The sequence below is a fragment of the Meleagris gallopavo genome, chromosome 24 (genome assembly GCF_905368555.1).
Source record: "Meleagris gallopavo chromosome 24, MGAL_WU_HG_1.1, whole genome shotgun sequence".
Taxonomy (NCBI): domain Eukaryota; kingdom Metazoa; phylum Chordata; class Aves; order Galliformes; family Phasianidae; genus Meleagris; species Meleagris gallopavo.
The window spans coordinates 328,849-351,278 of NC_139427.1; the positions used below are offsets into that span (position 1 = coordinate 328,849).

At 42.4% G+C, this 22,430-nt stretch overlaps 1 protein-coding gene across 4 annotated transcripts in view; it reads left to right on the plus strand.

Annotated features, from left to right (window-relative positions):
* Positions 1–22,430, plus strand: part of SLC23A2 (solute carrier family 23 member 2) — a 62,441-nt gene that overhangs the window by 10,513 nt on the left and 29,498 nt on the right. For 2 of the 4 annotated variants that reach the window (XM_085242930.1, XM_010723071.3), the window contains exons 2-4: positions 15,255–15,451; positions 20,988–21,266; positions 21,856–21,954. In XM_085242930.1, coding sequence (XP_085099056.1) covers positions 21,135–21,266; positions 21,856–21,954 — 231 coding nt within the window. In that variant the 5' untranslated portion in view covers positions 15,255–15,451; positions 20,988–21,134. Of the gene's footprint in view, positions 1–12,128; positions 12,251–15,254; positions 15,452–20,987; positions 21,267–21,855; positions 21,955–22,430 lie in introns of those variants that run through there. The other 2 variants (XM_010723072.4, XM_019622616.2) reach the window with 2 other exon arrangements.

A 22,430-nucleotide genomic window follows, 5' to 3' on the forward strand; every position in this document is an offset into this window, starting at 1 on the left:
GGGTTTCATTACCTAAGGGGTAATGCCTCAATACCTGCATTGTGCCTTTCTGTCGTTAGTGGGTTTGTCATAAAGGATGAGCGTGTAGGCAGAGAGATTCCTGTCCCTTCATTTTGAAGCATCGTTGTCATTTTGTAGGCTCAGAGGATGGCTCAGCTTTGGGGGTCTGCTCTTTTCCTTGCCCAGACTTTGGGGGTCAGCTCATCTCCTCTGTAGATGAGTGAGTGGGGCTGAACCCAGAAGGAAGTCAGCTGCCGCCAGAGCCCATAGAAAATTTTGGCAGGAAAGGGGAAAAATTCCCAAACGTATTTAAGACAAAGTGAAGATCTTCTGTGATCATTTTGGACGTCTTATTGCCTGCTCATACCTCTCGGTATGAGTTCAGTGCCAAATAAATGCATGACTTGCTGTTGAACTTGACCACCTGAATTAGAAATAATGCTCTGTTCTCATTTGGAGCTTAACACATCTGTATATCCCCCCTGCATCATGGTGTTGCCTTAGTTGAGTGAGCTTTAAATTACCCATTTTAAGCTTAAAATAGGAGCTGTTTTGGATAGTGGTTTTGCTGGCACCTGGAGTTTGATGCAGGCTGGAGAACGAAGTGGAGCAGCAGAACAAGTGCTGGAGCAGTCTGTTGGAGTGCTGCACCCTGCCAGAGCAAGGCACTAGAACTGCACACCATAATCTGCTGGGTGATTTCATTAGAAGTAAGGGGTTATTGCAGCAAGTAGCTCAGATTAGTACAGTGTGAAACAATCCTGGACACATGTAGAACAATGGGATTTGTAGTTGATGAGCTTTTGCAACTCTATTCCCAGTTTCAAGTTGTGATCCAGATAGCTTGAAATTATAGCAGTGTTAACTGGGAGCTGCAATGGAACAAATTCAACCTTGGATTAGCTGTGAGGTTAAACAACCCCTAAGATTTTTATCGTGGATTTAAACAAGCCTTTGGCTGTAGGAAAGATGCAAATTGGAGTTGAAAATGGCTTGTCAGAGCCCTGGGGATAAGGGAAAGAGCTGGGGTGGGTTGGGTTCCACCTGTTCCTTAACAAGCCAAGTTCTTCAGGTTTAAAATCCATGCCAATCTGTGACTTGCCTTTAAACCCTGCATTCAGCTAGGCTGAGGTCTGGTGTGTGTTTTCTCAAAGGCATTGGCCCTCACATTAAGTAGATATGGAGAGCTGGGTAGAAATGTTCTCTCTGTGCCTTTTCTGCGTCATCAATACAGAAACAAACCAGAAGGAGAAGCAGCTTTACACAGTGCAGGATAATTTGGGGTGCAATTTGGTGAATGCCTCCGTGATGATTATTATTATTTTTATTTTTATTTTTTTTAAGCAACCCCTATTCAACTGCTGATATGAGATTTTCTCTCTTTGTACTTGAAGCTAACAGGGAGTAGAAATCCAGGAGAGAAATAAGAGTCGTGTGTCTGTTGGTTTTGCTGGGCTGTAGACTGTTTTCTTCGGGAGGAGTTCAAGATACTGGCAGTATTTGAGGAGGTGGGGAAACCAGAAAGTGATATGACTGTAGGTTTTCCCCATGTTTGTTTCAGATCTTAGTAGATGATGCTGCGTTTGTGTGCAGAACTACTTCCCAGTTTGAAAAAAAGACAGGTTGGGTTTTCATTCTTTGAGTCTGTCTGTATTTTGGTTTTGTTTTTTTCCCCCTGTTATGTCCCAAAGTATTAATTAGCTTCCTCAGTAGCATGGGCTTTCTTACTGTGCTGTGGAATGGGGCTTAGTGGAGTGCTCTCTAGGCTGTTCAGAGCTACCCGAGGGCAGCTTTACCCATCTTTAGTAAGGATTCCTGGGGAAGTGGCTGCTAAACTGCCCTAATGGCCCGGTCTGAACTGCTGCAGTTGAACTCTTCTGATCCCTGTGTGTACAAGGGGAAGGAAGGCAGCACGCCCTTGTGAGCCGTTCTATTAAGTGCTATGTCTTATGCAGGGTGCTTCTGGAAGGTTTTATTCTACTGCAGCTGTTCCTTTCGATATCTTTGTGTAAACCACGTATAAAAATCAGTAAGAAAAAACCCAAGACCGAAAAGATTCTCTGGAGCCATTTTCTCCATAGATTTATCTTGCTTTCGAACACTCCTTTGGACGTTTATGTAGGAAGGGAAAATGCAGATGGCTGCACAAAGTGCTTTTTCTGCCATTGATGATGATGGTTCACATATTGCCGAAAAATTTATTTGTATCAAGTGCTCTTATTTATGGAGCCTTAGTGGTCGTGAAGCGGCCTGACTGCAGTTACAGCGTGGTTTATTTGACTTGAAAGCTGCAGGAAGAAAATATTGACGGTCGGGATAAGTAAAGAGATGTGCAGCATGATGGAGCCTAAGGCAGCATTAAAATAAATCATTGAAAATGAAAGCTATTTGCCATGTTCCTGAGCTGTTCCCAGGGGTGGGTTGCATTAAGACATTGTGCTAACTTTGTGTTGCTGCTGGGAATGTGTTTCTTATGCTTCTAAGAAAGTGTTATGACTAAATGTTTCTAGTTGTTAGGGGTGGTCTTACAACAACTGAGTTAAAGAAAAGTCTGATGATAGGTTATGGGAAGGAAATGTCTGCTATCTGTGTGCTCTTCAGTTAGGGAAGGATCTTAATTGGGAATTTCTTGTGTTGGTAATTCGGCTGTGAAAGGAGAAGTGGTGCCTCCTTGGGAAAGGGTTGGGCTGCTGGTACATCACTGGTGGGGAAAGGAAGGAAGAGGAGTCCATATGAAGTCTCCTGCTCTAGCTTTATGCCTTGCACTTGACGTGAGAATTTGTAGCCTCCCTTTCCAAACACAGCAGTAAGAATGTCTACAGCATCAGAAATGCCCTATGCATAATAATATGTTGTGCAGATCCTGTGTTCTTCTAACCCAACACGCTTTGGGAGGTTAGATACTGACCAACAATTCTTCGGTGCTGGATGTTGCCATCAGGCCAGTAAGTACCAAATCACTGTCACGTGCACCTCGGTGTGATGGCATGGTGCAACTTTCTCTTGTGCGCTGTAGAGACCAGCCTATCTTTCTCCTTTGAGCAATGCTTTGATCTTGTACTTGCACCAGCAAAATGTCAGAGGAGATGAGCTCTGTCTGAGGGTTGTAATTTTAGGAGCAGATTTATCCACTTGTCATTGTGTTGAAGGAGCAATGTGGTACCTTTAGGCATGTTGAACTTTTAGGGGCTGTGACAGCAATACCAGAGTTCATTTATATGCAGTCAGTACAATAACAACATGTGGGTTTAACCAATGCTTGCTTGCTGTGCCCCTTGTGACTAAAGAGACAATGCTAACTTTGTACCATTTCCTTTAGGTTGAAGTTGCTTGAAACATGGCCTTGAATGAGTATAAATGGTGAAGGAGTGATTGACTCACCATGGTGATGGTTTTGAAATGGAATGACTCATAGGACAGATATCAAATGGCTGAATGTCCCCCAAAGTTCTTGTCTGCGTTTCTTTTCACATCAAATTATTGCAGAGCTTGTGTCACATGAACAGTTGGCTGAAGCATTTTGAGAACGAGCTGTAGACAGGAATGCTGTCATAGCAAGGAAGTAAAAAAAGCAACTTGAAGGGATTTCTGTGCACTTGGATTCCTAGGCATTAGCCTTGTGTGTGGATGCTTTGAGTAAGTTAGGACTCTAAAAGTAGTAACACATTTTAATTGGGTTTACCCTTAATTGTTACGTGGCCATGAAATCACAGCCTGGGGCAACGTTTTAGTGGCATGCTGGCTGTTAGTGTGCTTGTAAGGTTATAAAAGTTAAGAGAATAAAGGGCAGTTTCGGAGATTTAAGAAGGTACCCAAAGCAGTCAGTCTTAGCTGTGTTTATGTGATGAGGGGGTTGATGTGCTGGGAGTTTGCTCCCAACCTTCAGTGCTCTGGAATTCCTAGAGAGGAAGATGCTCCCTAATGCAAATCTCTGATTTCTTGCTTTTGCTCTGAAGTGTGTCTGTGCTGGGTATTTGTGGTTTTCTGTACAAAAAGTAATGATTTTAAGGGCTTCTGTGTTCTGGCCTTTTGTGCTTGTGGGAAGAAAGTGCCTGTGTGTGTGTTTGTGTGTATATTATATGTGTATGTATATATTCTCATCAGTATTCAGGTCGTATAGGTTATTTAAAGAAAATAAAATGTGTTTATTTGCCTGCCTTGTGATAAAGTATGACTGTGTCTGAATATGTGGCAGGAAAAATCCCGAGTTCTGCAATTTACTCCATGTATTACTGTAGATTGCTGTATTCAGAGCCTTGCCATACCTGAGCAAAGAAAACACATCCATGCTTTTGCGTATGTTCAGGAAAATTAGGGTATGTTGAAGCATCAGCTGGAGCATTTTTTTATTAATATTTTTTAATGCAAAATGAATGTCTGGAGGTTGACATGGATGTTCCTGACTCCAGAAGCATTTGCTTGAGTGTACTTCAGCAGACCAGAGTTTTTGAAGGCTTAAAGAGCACTGATTTCTCTTGTGTGCTTTTTTGCGTGTGCGCCAAACCCAAGAAGCAGTTGGGATCCAGCTTGACAAAAAGATGATAATATAATAAAACTGGAGCTCCTGATCCTTGCTTTATAGAACCATAAGGCATAGCTGTGTTGTTCTCATGCTGTTCTGTGTCCTTCATGTAGAGGGACGGCAACAGGTGTCTGTTGTTTGGTCCTAGAAGTGTGTATTTGCATTGGTAACATTCGATTTTATGAGTGAAATGCCATGAGTTGCTGCTGAGCATAATAGTTATTATCAGTGTAATAGTTACTATCAGTGTAAAGGTAGTGTAATAGTTTACTTGCTCTATTTATTTTTTCTAGCTGGACAGTGAAGAATGAATGAGAGCAAATTCTATCTGGAAGGAGCAATATGAATGAGAGCTGCTCAGTTTGCAGCATATTGACTTAAGAGCACAGAAAATCTGTCTTGACGTGAGATATAATCTCTGGTGCTGTGTAACAGTGCTGTTGCACTCCCCTGGACCTCTAGCCACGCACTGAGGTGTGAGCTCTGAGTCAGGCTTTCCAGTGAGCTGATGTTTCCATTGGCTGTCTTGTTTGCAGATATCAGGAGAAGAGGATGGAACCTGAGTTCTTGCTGACATGCTGCGTGAGCCCTTCTCATAAAGACACGGATCTGAGCAGCTCCTTCTCCAGGACGGAAGGAGTTCCTGTAATTTTGAGCTCTTGTAAATATCCATTGCTAATGAGCCTTCCTCTTTGGAAGGGATGAAAACGTTCAGTGCTTTTCATGAAGATGTCTAATAAGGCACAATCGAATTGAGCAAAGCTGTCAGTTAAGCTTCCTATTGAGTTTCTTAGTATAAATGAGCTTAAAGCCCACGGATTATCAGGCCTTGCCCCTTGGCTGTTCCGCTTTGCTGAGGGTGTCGTGGTCAGCATTAGCCCAGGTTTGAATCTTGCCCAGGTGTAGCCCTGCTTGTTTCCTAAACCTGCAGAATCACCGACTGCAGAATAGCGCAGCATGTAAAGGATCCGCATCTAATTGGTGTTATTGTTCTGGAGGCTGTTGTGACAGATAATGTGTTGTTGAATGGCAGGTAATAGGTTTATTATGGAGAGAGCACAGCATGTGGGTATCTTCAAAGGAGACTCTATCTGTACTGGTCTTTTCTCCTCTTAATTATTCAAATGGAAAATGTTGTTTGAGGGTAGAATGTATGACTAAATGATATTACTCCAAATAGTAGTTCTCTAAGTAATGCCAATTAAGCAAGAATTATTGTGATTTTTTTTTTTTTCAAGTAGTGCTATATAGACATCTGCAAAAAAGCCCTGAAAACGCAGAAAGCAGGAATGTGAAATATTGACATCATAGTATACTTGCTAAAAAAGTGATCTTTGACAGCAAAACAATGCTGAAGAAATATTCCATTAAACACTGCCAACATCTACCTCTGTTTATGAGGGTGGATGGTGATAGGACAAGGGGAATAGTTTTAAACTGAGACAGGGGAGGTTTAGGTCGGATATTTGGAGGAAGTTTTTCAGCCAGAGGGTGGTGAGGCACTGGAACAGGTCGCCCAAGGAGGCTGTGGATGCCCCATCCCTGCAGGCATTCAAGGCCAGGCTGGATGTGGCTCTGGGCAGCCTGGGCTGCTGGTTGGTGACCTGCACACAGCAGGGGGTTGGGACTGGATGAGCACTGTGGGCCTTTTAACCCAGGCCATTCTATGGTCCTGTGAAAATACTTTTCAGAACAAGCATGTCTTGCTGGGAAAAGAAGCTCTTTCAATAAGCTGTAATTGGCATGAATACTGTTGTAAGTTATGTGAGCCCTGTCAAAATCTTGCATCTTTTTGCTCTTCATCTGTCTGATCAGTACGGTATTACATGGGCTGTCCACCTCCTATCCCATCCTCCGGAGCGGAATTTGTGCGGATATTTAATACGCTCCATATGTTAATGTATCACTGATTACCTGCTTACGTATGGAGAAGAGTCACATCTCTTGGGCTGAGTTCAGCACTGCGTCTCTCTGTGGTAACGTGCAGGTTGGATGTTCCAACAGGTTCTGTTAGCTCTGCTGTCTGTTGGAGGGCTGTGGTGGTGATGCACAGCATCAGGGCAGCAGGTGCAGCTGCCGTGTGCACACTGAGAAGGAAGCAGGTCGTGGCTGCTGGCCATGAGGGCACTTTCACCCCATTTGCCTGAAAGACGAGTAGGGGAAGTTAACCAGCAGGTCTGGTTAAACACGAGCCTGTCTTATAAACACTTCCGGGCTTGTTGTAAAATTAATAAATTAGTAATTGGTGTGGGAATCAAGTGCAGGGTTGCATGCAGTTGTTTAGTGTGTGGGCAGGGTGTAAGTGCTGGTGTTAACTTAAAAATCGTTAATGGCTGTAACGACTTGATTTGTCCCTATGGCTCCGCTGTGGCAAACCGAGCTGTGCTTCAACACCAGCACTCACAGGACCGACGTTTGGTCACTGTTGCTGATACAAAAATCTCCATACCAATAGCTATCAGCTTCACCCTTGCCTTCTGTTCTAGCAGAAAGAAATTCTCTTCTGGGATCAAGAACTCTGAATATCAGTGCAGCAACAACGGCCTGCTGGAAAGGTGTTGGGGTAAATGTCAGAATTGTGCCTGCTGCAGTCGCTGCTTTGAAGCCAGAATGTAGTTGCCCTGCAGAGCAGAGTGTGCTGTGCTGGGTTACCCCAGTAAAAGCAGCCTGCACAAAAGCACACAAAGAATCTTCTTGTCTCTCCTCTCAGTGCTTGTATGCTTGGAAACATTTCCTCTGCAAGTGGTATAAATTTACTGATCATTCCCAGGAACGATTTCTTGAAATAATCCTGAAGGAATGAAAGGTCACTGAGCAAAGAGGGCATAACTCTCCCAGCTGGATAATTAAAAAGAAAATTAAAAAGCGTGCTAAGTTTGAGATTGACTTGTGGCCATGCTTTGAAGATTAAAAGGGCTTTTTCATTTCAGATGGAGGAGGCTGGGATGGGTGGGAGGGGGACTTGTGGCTGCCTGAGCAGTTGGGCAGTGCTGTGAAGCTGCATTTGCGTTTTACTTACTGAACTGTGAGTGGGAAACCAGGATTGCTGAACAAAGTGTGGCTATCTGCTTCCCTCCCTCTTTTACAACATTTAATTTTGCAGCTGGAGATTTCAACTCGTCTGGTCACTCTTTATGCAGATGGATCTCTGAGCAAACAGCGTATTGAATTCAAAGCTGTAAGGATGTTTTTTGTATAAACATGTTTTGCCTTAAGAAAATGAAAATAACAGCAACTTCAGCTGAAGGATGGAACTTTCTGTTTCTTTGCATAGCCTGTTACCACATCAGCCTGCTATTTTTTTCTCTGAACTGATGTAGAGTGCACTTTTGAAACTACTTGCAGTCAAAAAATAAGGTAGATAAACTAAAATGTGTGTGTGCTGCCTAAATGTAACAGCAAAATAATGCCACAGGTGGGAAGAGCCAACAGATGTTGCAGGTCCAGACTTAGTGTATGGATTTGCATATCCATTTTCTGGCCTGCAGCACTGGGCAGGTTGGAGCTGCTGGGCTGATCTCGGGTCTTCACTTGCAATTGGCGGATTAAGTTTTGGCCTATTGGATGGGTTGGTTGGGTTAGTTGTGTGTTGTTCCTCTGGCTGAGTTACTGCACGTCGAGTTGGGCTGGATGCTGTCTTCTAAGCACGTGGTGATGTTGATGGTGCTTCCCTGGGCATCTGGGAACGTTGTAATGATGCTGTGAGGGTGGCATCCAGTGGCTTCCCTTGGTGCTGTATTGGCCACTGAACTGGTTTTACCCTTGTCAGTCCTCAAAGAAAAGTGATTTGAGTTTGGGCTGCTAATTGCAAACATGCCTGGGGGTTCAGGAGAGATGTAGGTAGCTGGTTTGGTTTATGGACCCGTGAATACAATGACAGGTCACAGAAAGCATGTTCCTTAGTCATTAATTTTTGGAGCACATTTGCAGTAAATGGCTTTGGCTTCACTCCTCATCTGTTCTTGACAGTGATTTCTTGTTTCTTGAACAAAAATCAAGCCTGGGCATTTTTAAAGGCACTTCCATCTGATAAGTACTTTTTGTGTGAATGAACCGTAGTTCTGAATGACTTCTCAGACCCTAGAATTTAAAAAATATTGTGATTGCAAGAAAAGTTGTAGGAAACACAATAACACAGCCTATAAGGCAGGTTTAAAAAGAAAAAAAAACCATACACAGTGTATGTGTTTACTAATATGTTGGTTTGTATGATGTAATTACATCTTCTATGAGTTCACTGGTGCTAAAGGCTGCGGATTTGTTTGGACTTCGGTAGGAAGAACGCTCACTGAGCCATCGTTTGGCCATCATTACTGTGACATCCTTCACCTCACCCTCTCCTTTTTCAAATGGATTTTCTTGCAAAGGCGATGTCTCAGTTCTGTTGCTCTGCAAAGGGTGCAATCCAGCAGCTGAGTATTGTGCAGCACCTGCTCTGCTGGAATGGGTATTTTTATTTCTTCCTTGTTTTAATAAGTTGTGGAGCAGAGAACCTCTTCTTAACAGTTTTGCAGTGATTGCATCAGATTTGCCTTCTGTGTTGTTTGTTTTTCTTGTTATTACCTGGCAATATCTGAAGGTTCAAAGGAGTGATTTGGTTACCAGGTGCTTGTGGTCACTGGGTTATGTTATTGCTGAGTTCAGTTGTGTGAGTCCACCGCTGTGCTCCATCCTCGCACACAAGAGACACTTTTCAGTACAGAAGAAACAGATGCTTTCAAAAAAGAATTTTGTCCTAAATTTGAGTGCTGCAAAATCGTCCTCTGAATAAATACTTCAGACTCAGAATGTTGCCTGCAAATTGTCAGCTCACCAATGTGTGTCTACCAGCAAGCATTTGTAATTCAGCTATGTCTCTCTGAAGTATTTGTTTCGTGCTTAAACTGAGCGCTGTGTAACTGGGAAAGAGGCACAAAATTGGATTTCATCACAGTAATCAGAAGTGAACTCCTCCGAGGAGTAACATCCTCAAGCAAGAGAGGTGCTTCTGTCAGCTCAAGCTTCAGATATTAAGCAGGGCGTAAAAATGATGACTGGTTATGCAGGATCGTTACGACAGTCTGCTTCCTGCATAGAGAAGTGGAAGATAAATTGTCGGCTGTGAGTTCACTTCCATCAATAAAATGCAGCAACACATAAAGCTTCCCAGAGGGTTTGAATTACAGTAAGTAAAAGGCAGCTCTGACACGCTGCTCGCTTGCGTAAAACAGGCTTAGTGGGGCAGCTGGAAAGAGAGCCAGCTGATCTTGGAGGGTCCTCCTGTTCCAGACTCATCCAGAAGATGAAGGCTGCTGTGCTGTGGCATAAAATCCCCCATTTCTGTTCTCAGCTTTTCATTCCCTCCTGTCCTTTGCATTATTACAGTGTTTGAAAAGGCACTGTATAATATTGTGCTGTCTTGAAACCGTAGTTGTAAGATTAAATCTTGAATTAGCATTCATTTCAAGTTGTCAGTGATTAAGTACCTACTCACTGCAAGCAATTGCATGCAAACAACAGGCAATTAGATCTGTCTGGTGGAGGGGGGAAGCTGGACTTGGAGTGAAGGCCTCAGATTAGCAGGTGGTTTGTTTGAACTAAATTATGGAGTATAAATACTAACTAACCAGAAACAAATCTTTGTAATGATGAAATTGTCCGCTACCTGATGATGAACTTTGAACCGGTTAGCCTTAATGGTAAGGTAAATATACAAGTCTTGGTTAATTGAATACTTAACCAATGTTACTGGCATTGAACTCAATTATACTTTGAACTTTGACATCCAGGGCAAGCAGTGTTTGAGTTCCTGGTTATTGTTTTTTTTTGTTGGTTTGTTTTGTTTTGTTTTTTTGCAACTATTTTAAAGAAATAATTGTGGACACTAGAAATTAGGAGTCATTAAGCACGAAGAGTCAAAAAGGAAGTATCTTGTTTGTTTATCCAAAACTTACCTCTTTTTTTTGCCATTAGATAGTCATAGAATGTGATGGGAAGAGACCCATAAGGATCACAGACTCCAACTCGTGCTCCCTGTAAGCACATCAAATGTCTTGAAGCTGGAAGAACTTCCATCATACTCCTCCAAAGTATGAACGACCTCATAGGCTGTCTGTAGATCTATTGTACAGCTGTTGTTTTCTGGTCTTAAAACATCAGAGATGGGGATACCTGCATTAGAGACTGCTTGCATTGGAGGCTGTAAGCTTTCTCTTCACTGGACTTAGCAAATGTTTTGGGTTTTGTGGTCAACTTTGGCACAAGTGTTGGGAATCGGAAGCCAAGAGCCAAGGAAAGAAGCTAAGAATTGGAAAATGAGCAAATGGAGGAGGGAACCTTTCAACATCTCTTTCCAGTGGAAAGATGAATTTAGTGGAAACTAAATGAAAAATAATGTATTTTTATATACACACATTACACAAAATTACTGGATGTAATTGACTTTCTTTCGTGAATTCTTAATAAACAATGAATAAAAAGTAACATGTAATAACAATTAATTGTGCCCTATTCATGGTTCATCCTGCGATGGAAGGACAAGCACGTGTTGATGTTCCAATGAAGCAAGCTGTGTGACGAACTTTGCTAATTGCGCAGTGCTTGCTCTGCTCCTTGGGAGAAGGGAGCTAGATGGCGCCCTCGGCCTTTGCCTACTCAGCTTTGGGTTCAAAAGGTGCCTTGCAGGTAAAAGGTGGGCAGCATCCCACAGCTGAGTGCTGCTTTCTGGAGGCCTGTTTAAATGGTTATGGCGTTGGCTGAAGAAGTGGTGGCGGCTTGTTAACACTGCAGACTCATGTCGAGGTTGCTGCTTTTCCCTCATACAGGGACAGGGTTTGGACTCAGGACATGACAAATATGAAGTGCCTCCTGGAGGGCTGGTAAGGTCGTGCATCTACGTGGGAGACTTCAGGGAGTGGGGAATGGTGTTTACAGCAAGCAAAGGGGATTTGGTTGCAGGTGAAGGACCCTTAAGATGAGTGCCGTCCTCATCCAGAAATAGAGGTAGTCAGGGAGATGAGGACAAACTGTACATCATCAATTAATGGAGTTTCGTTGTTTTAACTCTCTCCTGTTCCTGCCTCCCTTACCGTCTCAGGCTCTGAGCATCTCTGTGATACAGCTGTTGCATCGGTAAAGTGAAGGAGCCCAGCGTGGGGTACGTTCTGTGCTCTTGCTGAGACTGGATTGCTAGTCCTTGTGTTATGGAGCAGAGCTTTTGGATCTGGGAACCGTTGAAAGCTGGCTAATTGCTGATAAAAATATTTCCTTGCAAGTTGCACAACTAAGGGTTATGGAAATGCTAATTTGTTCATCAGAGACAGGAGGAGAAAATTCCCTATCCTGATTACAGCTGCTGGAGTCTGGCTTGTAAATATTTATGCGGTTTGATTTTGAGGGCCCTGGCCGGGTTATGCAAAGTTCTTAAACCTCCACGCACAGTTCTTATGTGCTCTCTGCTGTTACTCAGGGATACTGTCCCTTCCCTCACTTTTGTAACAGTGCTGGAGGCATGTAGTAACAATTCATGGCCATGTGGTGTCTTCCCGCATTTCAGCATTGTGTAATGTGCAGAGATGTTGATTGGGCAAAGTACAGTTATACAGTGTCGTGAGCCCAACCAGATTATAAAAGTCTGATGCCTGCATCCTTTCAGGCTGTGGCTTGCAGCTTGGGCTGTTGCTCTGAGCACGAACTGGAGGAGACGCCGTGGAGGAGCTGCCTGAGACGATCTCAGGAGTGAGCCTGGTGGTAAGAGGGCTTCTCTGAGTCCAGATGTTCATAGGGATGGTTACAAAAGCTCAGTGCTGTAGTGTGGGCGTTATTATAACTGAGATAATTTAAACTTGACCACTTCAAGTTTTTCATAGCTTAAGTTTCAATATACACAAGATTTTTGTTTTTTTTTCATTTTAAAATTATCATCATCAAGAGACATTCAAAAGTGTTTGCTTGTTTCTGTTTACCTGTAAACTTTGGATTCCTTTTATTTTTAAACGGGTGGAAAATAAATGAGATTTCTGTCCTAAAGAGAAGGTTTTAATGTTTGACCCCAGAAGTGCATCATCTGGATTCGTTTTTGAAAGTTTCTTGAATTCCAGATCTTTTATTGAGTTCTCTTAAATAGAAGGGAAATACTCAATTATTTCAAGTTAAGCCTAACAGATCAACTGTTTATTTACCTCTGTGCATTTGTACATTACACGTAGTGTGTGACCAGTTATTGATTTTATATTGTTTACTGGGCTAAAGTTGTTTTCTTCCAGCGAGGGATATCGGTTTCAAAGGTAGACTTGGGAATTTTGAAGGCTGTGGAAAGGAGCTTCATTCACAGAGATGGGAAAGCTGACACATTTCCCTAGTTTGCTTAATAAATGGAATTTTTCATAGATGAGTCTCTAGCTTCACCTTTTTTTCTTGTAAATGTGATTAAGGTCTTGGAGAAAAATAGCTTTCATCAAAGTGCCAAGTGAAAGTACAAAGGAAGCTGAGAAAAGAGCCAGTGTGTGCTCAGGTTGCTGTCTGAGTGCTGCAGAGGAGCTTAATGAACTATGTATTAACATCCGTAATAATGTGGAGGTATCTGAATTCTTCAATTATTAATGCTTCATAGGGAGACTGTCAGGGCTGCGTGCTATTGTAAATCAAGTTAATGCGTGCCATAAACAGAGATGGAGGTGTGCTTGGCTAAAAATAAAGCTATGAAGTAGAAATGTGTTTCATAAAGCACAGTGATACAGTATTTCATTTTTATTTATCCCGTCTCTGTCTGGAGAGCATTGCAAGTGTCACTTGCTATCAGTCATGTAGGATCAAGCTGCGGAAGTATTTCCTGAATCTTGCTTGCATTTCTTTGAAACGTGTTTTGGCTTCTGGACACTCCTTTTGAGCCCTTTCCATAGGACCTTAATGCACACCATTGTGGGCATCAAACTGGTGTCCTATGGAGAACACAAAACTTGGCAAAGCCATTGCCTGTTAGAACAAGAAAACGGGAGAAATGTTGTGAGAAGCAAGCAAGCTTGACAGATTTCTGACAAAAGCACACCTTCACATTGACATATACATCTTAGAAAGGTAAATATTTCAGATATTTTCATTTAGAATCACAGCTATGTTAACTCTACAATAATTAGAGTAACCAAGCATTGGTTTTGAAAGCTTTAAGATCCTTTGTTAAATATCTCATTCATTCGGACTTAAGTCCTCTTCTCAGCAAGCTCATTCGCATAGGAAGTTAATGAGATTTACTTAATATGCTTTAAATCAGCAGCAGGTTTGAGCTGGGCATAACTTTCCTGCTCAGTGCTGTGTAGGCATGCGCTAATAACGTGGGTCAGCTCAGCCATACTGTTCTGGACCGTAGTCAAAATACCAACTACTTAAAAATTCATTAGTGCCTACAAAGAGGGAATGCATTGGTGCTTTGACAGCGGGCTTTGAAGTGGATGAGAAACGAGATCAGGACTTATTAAAGTGCTCCTTCAGTCTTGCTTTCTGTAAGGTAGACGGTAGGAAGTTTGGGCATATTTCATACCTTTTGGGAAGGGGTGTCTTTTGGGGAAGTGCTTTGGAACTTAAAGCACATCTAGTTGAATGTGGATGTAGTTCCTCTTAGTTGGAAGGCGGAAAATCTGCAGTTTAGTGCTGTTTCCTTTAGTGGGAAGGGTGCAGTGGGCGTGCAGTTGGGGCAAATTCAAAGATTTTCCAGACCAAAGAAGCTCTGTTTCAGAAGAGCCTGAGGAAATCTCTACTGAAGACTAAACCAAGGAGATAGTTTTTACGTGTAACAACAGAAGATGAAGTGTGGGAGTTATGCAACCTTTTCCTTGTCTGTGAGATGGTCAAAATCCCCTGGAAGGCTGAAAAAATGCCTTTTGGGCACACCTATGTATCTGGACTGGTTTTTGAGGTAGAGACTTCACAGGTGCGGTATCTCAGCACCAATCTTGAGATGTAACAGCAGTGGTCAGTGCTGAGGCAGTTGTGGTTGTGGGGCTGCAGATGGGACTGTGTTGTGTAATGCAAAGAGATTGCTGGGCTTTATTAGGCTTGCTGATGAGAGATTGTTGATGAGTCCTTTGGATGGGGGAGGAATCTTCTTGCTGTGTAGGAAAACATAGAATCTTGGAATACCCCAAGTTGGAAGGAACCCATAAAGGATCACAGAGTCCAACATCAAACAACTTCACAGACAGTTTGGAGTTGGAATGTAGCTGCTCTTTTGATTACTTATAATTTGGTCATTATTTTAACCCCTTTGATAACGAGCTGCTCCATTTGAACAGCTTCTCAGAGGTGGTATCTCAGGCTTCATGCTGCTGAATAGCAGGTGGGAATGGCTGTGGTGAGCAGGCTGGAAAATAAAAGGGGAAATCTCACTCTGAGAATCATCAGGTGTTAAAAAGAGCTCAGCTTGGGACTTGGGTGACGAGCACTCATATAAAGCAACCTGCCTATTGCTCTGCCTCCTGTCTAATGCATGGAAGACCAGGTGTGTCTGATCACAGGAAGAGAAGTCCTTGTGGTTTTTGTTTTTTTAATACTGTAACGACAAAAAAATCAGTACAGAAGTTTTGTACGGCTGGTATAACCAAAGCCAAGAGCAAAATGGAGAAAGCTGCTGTTCTGTAATTAACTGGGAATTGCCTTGCTTTCCTATTGAGTTGTGTGTCTGGCCAAAGGTAGCTGCACCCCGTAAGTAAACTTGTCTGATTGGAGCCTCCACAAAATTCCTTGATTGTTTTCTTTTCAGTCCTGAAGACGCAGAAGCGTTCCTGTTTCCCTCATCGCTCCGACACAGCGCTTCAGTGAAGGATTTCTTTGAAAACTTCTCTGATCTCTTGGCATCCACCCCTCTGCCTTCCGCAGAAAGCTCTGGTGCTGCTCCCAGCTGTGACTGCCTGTCTCCTCCTCCGGCTCCCTCCGTCCACGTCATCTGGCAGCCAAACTGTAAGCAACCCTGTCCTGCAGCATCCTCAGTGCCGGAGAGTAGTAGTAGCTTAGTAGCTGCTTGATGTAAATACACTTCTTGGTTGATTTTTTTTTTTTTTTTTTTTGTTAATTAAACAAAGTAAATCACGTTTGCACGACTGTATGATGCTGCAGGAACTGGGAGTTCATCTTTAGCTGCAGTGCCTGCTGCTGGGGTAGTGAAGGGGATTTAAAGTTTGGCTTTATCTTCTGCTCGGACTTGGTGTAATCTAACAATAAAACATCACAAAGTTTCACAGAATGGCCTGGATTGGAAGGGACCTCAAGGATCGTGAATCTCCAACCCCCCTGCCACAGGCAGGGCCACCAACCTCCCCATTTAATACTAGGCCATGCTCCCCACAGCCCATCTGACCTAGCCTTGGATGCCTCCAGGGAGACAACCTCTCTGGGCAGCCTGTTCCAGCCCCTTACCACTCTCATAGTAAAGAACTTAAGGATGGGGAGTGCAGGTTCCTTTCCACATCTGTTTTGTGTCTGTTGCCAAATACAGCCCCAGACAGAAAGGATATCTTGATTTATATTTAGACACAACGTGTCCTTGATTTTCAGAGGTGTTAAATACCTGGAAGTGGACATGGTGGAACATCAGAAATTCTGCCAGAGTTCATGTTGCTTGCCTTATAACAGCGGGGCATTGGAACTAAATGATCTTTAAGGTCCCTTCCAACCCAAGCCGTTCTATGAATAAGTGCCCTGATTTTATTTAAAATTTAGGTGAAGCTAACCTTGGTTGTAAGATCAGACAGCTTCTGGCTGAGCATCATCCCTGCTTGCAGAAGAAAGCTGTTGATATTTGCATGAGTCTGACAACGAATTACAATTAATAAACTGAAGTTTGTAATTAAGCTGTCATCTTGATTTGTTTCTAATCTCCTTAAGGCATGCAGTAGGCTGAGCTTGTTGGCTCTTCAGCCATCTGTAAAAGCCAAAAAGATCCTGGGTTGGCTCTGGCATCACTCCTTCCTCGGGGTGCATGACATGTGCATACCAGGTGGCATACCTACACCTACTGCTTCTGGGAGCTTTTCCATCAGTATACTCTAAAGAATGTGCTTTCAATGCCAGCTTGTTTTATAACCACGCCTTTTGTGCTTATTTTCCAAATATTTCCCTTGCATGACAGTGGATGGCCACCAAATGTAGGTCAGCTCCTATAGAACAAATCAAGAAACCACAGCGGCTGCATAACTTGCTAATTCACTTGTGACTTCAGTTAGGCTAAGGGGTAGGAGGGATGCACTCACTTCTCAGGCTAACTGGGATTCTCTAACTCTTTTACCTCGGCTTCCTTGTCTTCTGGACTTCCCTGAGGTGAACACTGTTTGTACCATCTTGCAAAGCACAACACGAGGCCACTTGAGTTGTGTTCAAACTTTATGCCCATTGCTGGCATTTATCTGCTGTGCTTTATGCTGGGTCAGCAGTCGTACAAATCGATTTGAGAAGTCTAAAGTATTTTGAGTAATGTTTCTGTAGGGTGAGCCTTGCTCAGCTGTAGAAATTCATGATTCAGATGAAATTTGGAAAGACCTTTGTGGTTTTGTTTTGAGTTGAACAATTAAGGAAATTCATGAAGCTGCTTCCTTCTTAAAGCTTCTGGGAGAAAACCAACATTATATTAACATTGTGGAAAACTGGCAGTTATCAGAGTTGAAGGTCATTGTGATACAGGGGAACTTCAGGTCTGAGCTGAGCTTCTTCCGAAGGATTCAGTTATGTGTGCACTTAGTGCAAACGTCAGGAGATGAGCACTGTAGGATGCCAGTATGTCATGTTGAAGGCCCTCAAAAGTAGCACTGTAGAGAGAAATGCCACGAAAGCCAATTTTCTGCTTTTTGTCCTCTTAGACAAATGAGCGGAAAAAAAGCAGAGAACAATTTTAATGTCATTGAACCCAAAAGTGGATAAAAAATGATGCTACCTTAAAGAAAGTAAAGCAAATAAGGAAGATGATGTATGTGTTACAATTGCATGCTTCTTGTAAGAGGTTTATGGTCAGTTTTTCCTTTCTGTTACTCTTTACGTGCTATTTATGTATATGTGAGCTCTCATGTATATCTATCTTCTGTCCTACCCAGGGTAACTGCTGAAACGAGCAAGAGGTGGATTTTCAAATAAGCTTTTAGACAAACATGCATATGCAGTTTGGTAGCTTGTGAAATAGTAACTTCTGATTCACCTTGTCCTGATAGATGGGGCAGATTTCTCTGTGGGAAAACCTTTGTTGTATACTTCAGTGGACGTTTTTATTTAAGGCAGAGATCACAGAATAATGACACGCAGAGATCAGCTTCAAGAATGAACATGTAACTAAGTTAGATTAGTTTTCTATTGCACATCCCGGTCTCTGATGGTTCTCAACGCTTTTTCCTTCCCTGAACTTGTTTCAAACAAAGGAGAAGCTGCCTTGGTAACACTGAAAATACAGCATTGGGAGTCATGGAAATGCAGATCTTTAGGACTGCCATTCAGTGTCCAGACACTGCTGTAGCTTTGTGTCCTACCCGTGGTGGCACCAGCTCTTAAAAAGAATTGTCTCAGAGAACAGGAAGTGTGTCAGAGGATGCGTGTGGCCTTCACCAGCTTTCTGGCCTTGCTGAGTTAGTCATGTGCTGAAGATAACCCAGTGTTCAAAGAAATAGATGCTATTCAGTGCCCTGCTGGAAATTTCACTTCTAGCCTTTGTGTTTGAGTCAAGGCAGCAGATAATTTGTTTGCATGCAGCTGGTTTCACAGGAGTTTTATCTCCAGTTGCATAGCTTTTCAGCTTCTGATCAGCTGGGTTTGTTGTGGAGAGCTATAAAATGTGTGAGTCACCTGGTTTAGCTGTGGTCGGTGAGGATAAGAGCTCTGATAATCACAGGATCGTAGGGACTGTAAAGGACCTCTGGAGATTGCCCAGTCCCACCCACTGCCAGAGCAGGTTCCCTGCTGTAGGATGCGCAGGAAATACTGCTATCAATCAGACAGCTGCTGCTGCCTAGAGATTTCTCTTTTGGTTTGACGCTTCTCATTGCAGAATAAAAGCATTCTGAAGCTGTGTGGCTATCTGTGCCAGTAAGAGCCAGTTTAATTGCTGGGCAGGAGCCAGTATAGCTTGGAGATTTATTCTCGTTTGCCTTGGACTGTGCACCAACATACAAATGTGTGGTGTCTGTGTGGGCACGTCTGGGTGCATGTACAGAAACTGGTGTGTATGCAAACACAACCTTCCTCCAGGGAAATAGCAGATGAGACTGTTTTTGTCTGCTGTTTTGGAGTCATTACTTTGCTGTAATCTGGGAACCCCTCTCCATGCTGTACCTTGCTAACTATTGTGTTTCAGCTCTAAAGAATTAGTACAAGGCATAGCTTGCTTGTGTGATCTCCTGATGTAATTCTCAAGAACAATTCCCAAGGAATGATCACATCATCTTGGAGAAGATAGCAGACTTATTTCATTTTGCATTGCACAACAGTAAGATTATATGGTCTTTTCCTTTGCATCAGTGCATATACTGGTTAATGCTAATTAGATATAATGCTAATATCTGGAATGCCTTAAACCAGATCTCCTGAACTGCACGGTCCTGCTGGTCCAGCCCTTGCAGTGGTGCTTTTTTGGCGTGGCTGTATTTGTTAGGGAGGTGTAACTCCATCCTTTCCCTTTTCCTTTCCAGACCTGAGATATGTAAGCTGCCAGAGCAAATTAAGCCTGTCTCCATCACTGGTTTTCTTGGAGAATAACATATGTCTGTGTTGAAAGAAAAAGACAAAGTCCTTTTTTTCTTATAACACTTTTTGTGCTTGACAAAAAATCCCTTGTGCTTCTACCATTAAAACAAACAAAACCTCTAAAAATCACACACCTACCCCCAAATTTCACCTAAATAAGCTTTTTAGTAAATGCCAAGTCTGGTGAATATTTGAACTAGTCCTCTCCTTTAGTCTTAATTGCAAGTGAGAAATAATTAGTTATGCTCTCCTACTATTTACTTGGAGAAACAGATCTTAATTAAGCCCTTACTTGAAGACTGTTCTCTCAGTTCCATTTTGATTTAATTAGGGATGCTTTAAGGGTATTTCAGCACCCAAGTAGGGTCTATTTTGTGTGTATATTTTGTGTCTCCAGAAGTTGCTCACTTTGAAAGATGAATATCTATTTTGCTTCAAGTAACCAGAATTTTCTAGCAAATGGGCAACTAAGAGCTGTTAGGAGATTTTAAAAGCAGTTAAGTACCTCTAGGAGAAGGGTCTTTGTCAAGTTTAATTCTTGCAATTACAGCAGATATCTGAGCTGCTGACATTTTCCTGAGCGATATTTTGAAAGGGAGGTTTAAGTAAAAACACCAAACTCTACTTTTTGGCTTTCTTACATACACATAACTGAGCTTTTTGAATGTCCATTAGCTGCATTTCCACCTCCAGCAATTTGGTTGGAAATGTCATTAACTTGCTTTATTGTAATGCCAATGTGCAGTGGGGTTTTGCTGCTTGAATGTGTTCCTGTTTTTGCAGAAAATTTCACTCGTTAAGGTTTTGAAGAGCATTTTTCAGGTTCTGTCATGTACTTTTGTCTGTAGCTTAGGTTGTTTCATCCACAGCTGCCTGCAACTACGCTTAATTTGTTTGTAGCTCAGTAACCACAGGTTGCGGAACTTGGTTTGCTTTAGGAACGTTTGATGCTTTCCCACAGAAAGTTTAGGTTCACGTCTGTTGATTTGTGCTCCTTAGTCTTGGAAAAGGCAAAAATGTGGATGTCCGAGGACTGGCAGGTTCCTTTTAAGGAGCAAATGTGGGAAAACGAGCTGTAGTGACCCATCTGGTAAAACAAAAGAACTCGTAAGCTGTATGATCTTTCCTGCTTCTGTGCCAGAACAGCAGCGATGCCAATTAAAATGCAGGCTCAGTTTTGCCCTGAAGCAGCTGCTTTGACATCATCAGGCAGTTCGCTTTGAAAGTCCCTCGAGAAACTGGGATAATTTGGGGTAACAGGCAGAAATAGGCTCAGTGCTTCACTGTCCTTCTAATCTCAGCTTCCTGATGCTCTGTGTTTAAAGATGTTATTCTAAAAAGAAGAATTTAGTTACTCAGAAGTGAAGTCATGATTAGGTCTACAAGTTGAAATCCTTTGAAGGAGCACAAGTATTGTTTGCAATGGGTGTAGAACAGCAGGCTGTTTGGCATCTCAGCTACAGGCTTGCTTTGTTCCCCAAAACCCATTTAGAAATGACTGTGCAGTAGAAACAAAGCCGGAATTTAAATATGCTGCTAATAATTGAAGACCACAAGTAAAGGATGAGAGAATAATCACAGTGGTCTCTTCCTGGAAAGAACTTAAAATACCATCAGCCTTATTTTTAAGTGGTATCTACTGATTATCAAATCAAGAGAAGGAATGCTGAATGTTAGTGAGTCATGAGCACGAAAAGGAACATGTCTGCAGGGCTTGTGTTTGTGCATTTAACTTAGATAATTGAGGGGAAAAAATAAATCCCGTCTTTAATTCTAGGTGCTAACGGTACTTAAAGTAAACAACCTGAGTATCCCAGCTGGTTTGCTGAAGACATCTGTGATTCTTGGAGCTGCTGTTGTCTAAATAAGAACCTGTCCTGGTAGTACTTGGCCTTCAACCCAGAAGCATTCTCTTGGGTCCTGTATGCAAGTCCATGACATACTGGAAACGATGGGGATTGGTAAGAATACCACTTCGAAATCAGTGGAGGCAGGAGGCTCAACAGAAGGCAAATATGAGGATGAATCCAAACATCCCACCTTTTTCACTCTGCCTGTAAGTAACACGTTCAGCACTCCATTCTCGAGCTCAGTGTGACTCAGTCAGTCATGCTTTGTTCTAATTGTGTCGCATGAAACCTGACCATCCGTAAGTAGTTAGTAAAAACTCTTTTCCCACTTGTTTCTGTGTATATGTAAACATGGCCCATTATGTTGTCTGTGGTTATTTCCTGTGTGTGCTCCAAAGCAAGACCTGCAATTCCCCAGGCAGTTTGTGATTAGAACAATTGATGGTAATACTGCAGAACACACCAGCCCCCATGAGGAGTATACCCTATGTTCCTTGCCTGAGAGTAGCAGGCAGCAGTAAAGAAACAGCTGCTGATCACCTTTTACTTAATTAGATTTTCATTACATCCTTCATGTCTAGGCTTCAAAGTGCTCTGTGTGATGCCTTTCAAATTTGTGTGTTCCTAGACATGCTGTTAGAGAAATAACTGCTTCTCATGTGCGTTACCTTTTCTGACAAAACGTCAAAGGCACTTGTTAAGTGCAGACCGGGGGGAGATGGCTGATGTGAGCTGTTGTTGCAGAGAAAATGTTTATTTTAGCACTTCTTTGTTTTGCTCTGTTTTATTTTTAAGGTTGTGATTAATGGTGGAGCAACATCGAGTGGTGATCAGGATACAGAAGACACAGAGTTGATGGCCATCTATACTACAGAAAATGGCATAGCAGAAAAGGTATTTGGTTGTTTCCTTTTATACAAGAACTCATTCTTGCTTGTTTAGTGCTGTTATTTGCTCACAGTAATTTTCCTCGGCTGTGAGATTTTCTTTCTCTAATAGAATTTGCTGATTTGCAGATCCAGATGGGGTCTGGGAGAGTTGTGACCTCATGATTCTTCTGGTCACATGTTTCAGTTGCAGAAGTTGGAGAATGACTCAGCATGTGTTAGGAGCAGTTAATTTGCCATGACCTGCTGCCTAATTTCATCATAGGCAGCTTTTGCATCTCTTCATTTCCATTGGCCTTTTTATGTGATTTCCCTGCTAAGATTCTTTTCTTTTGTTCTTCAGTTCTTAATTTTTCCAGTGTTTAGTCAAACTACTGGTGTTGAGCACCTTTGAAAGTGGATCTTTTCCAGTTTCTTCCAAGCTCCAACCTAATAGACTTAATTTTCTAGTTGTTCTCATAAGTTGGGAACTTCTTATTATTT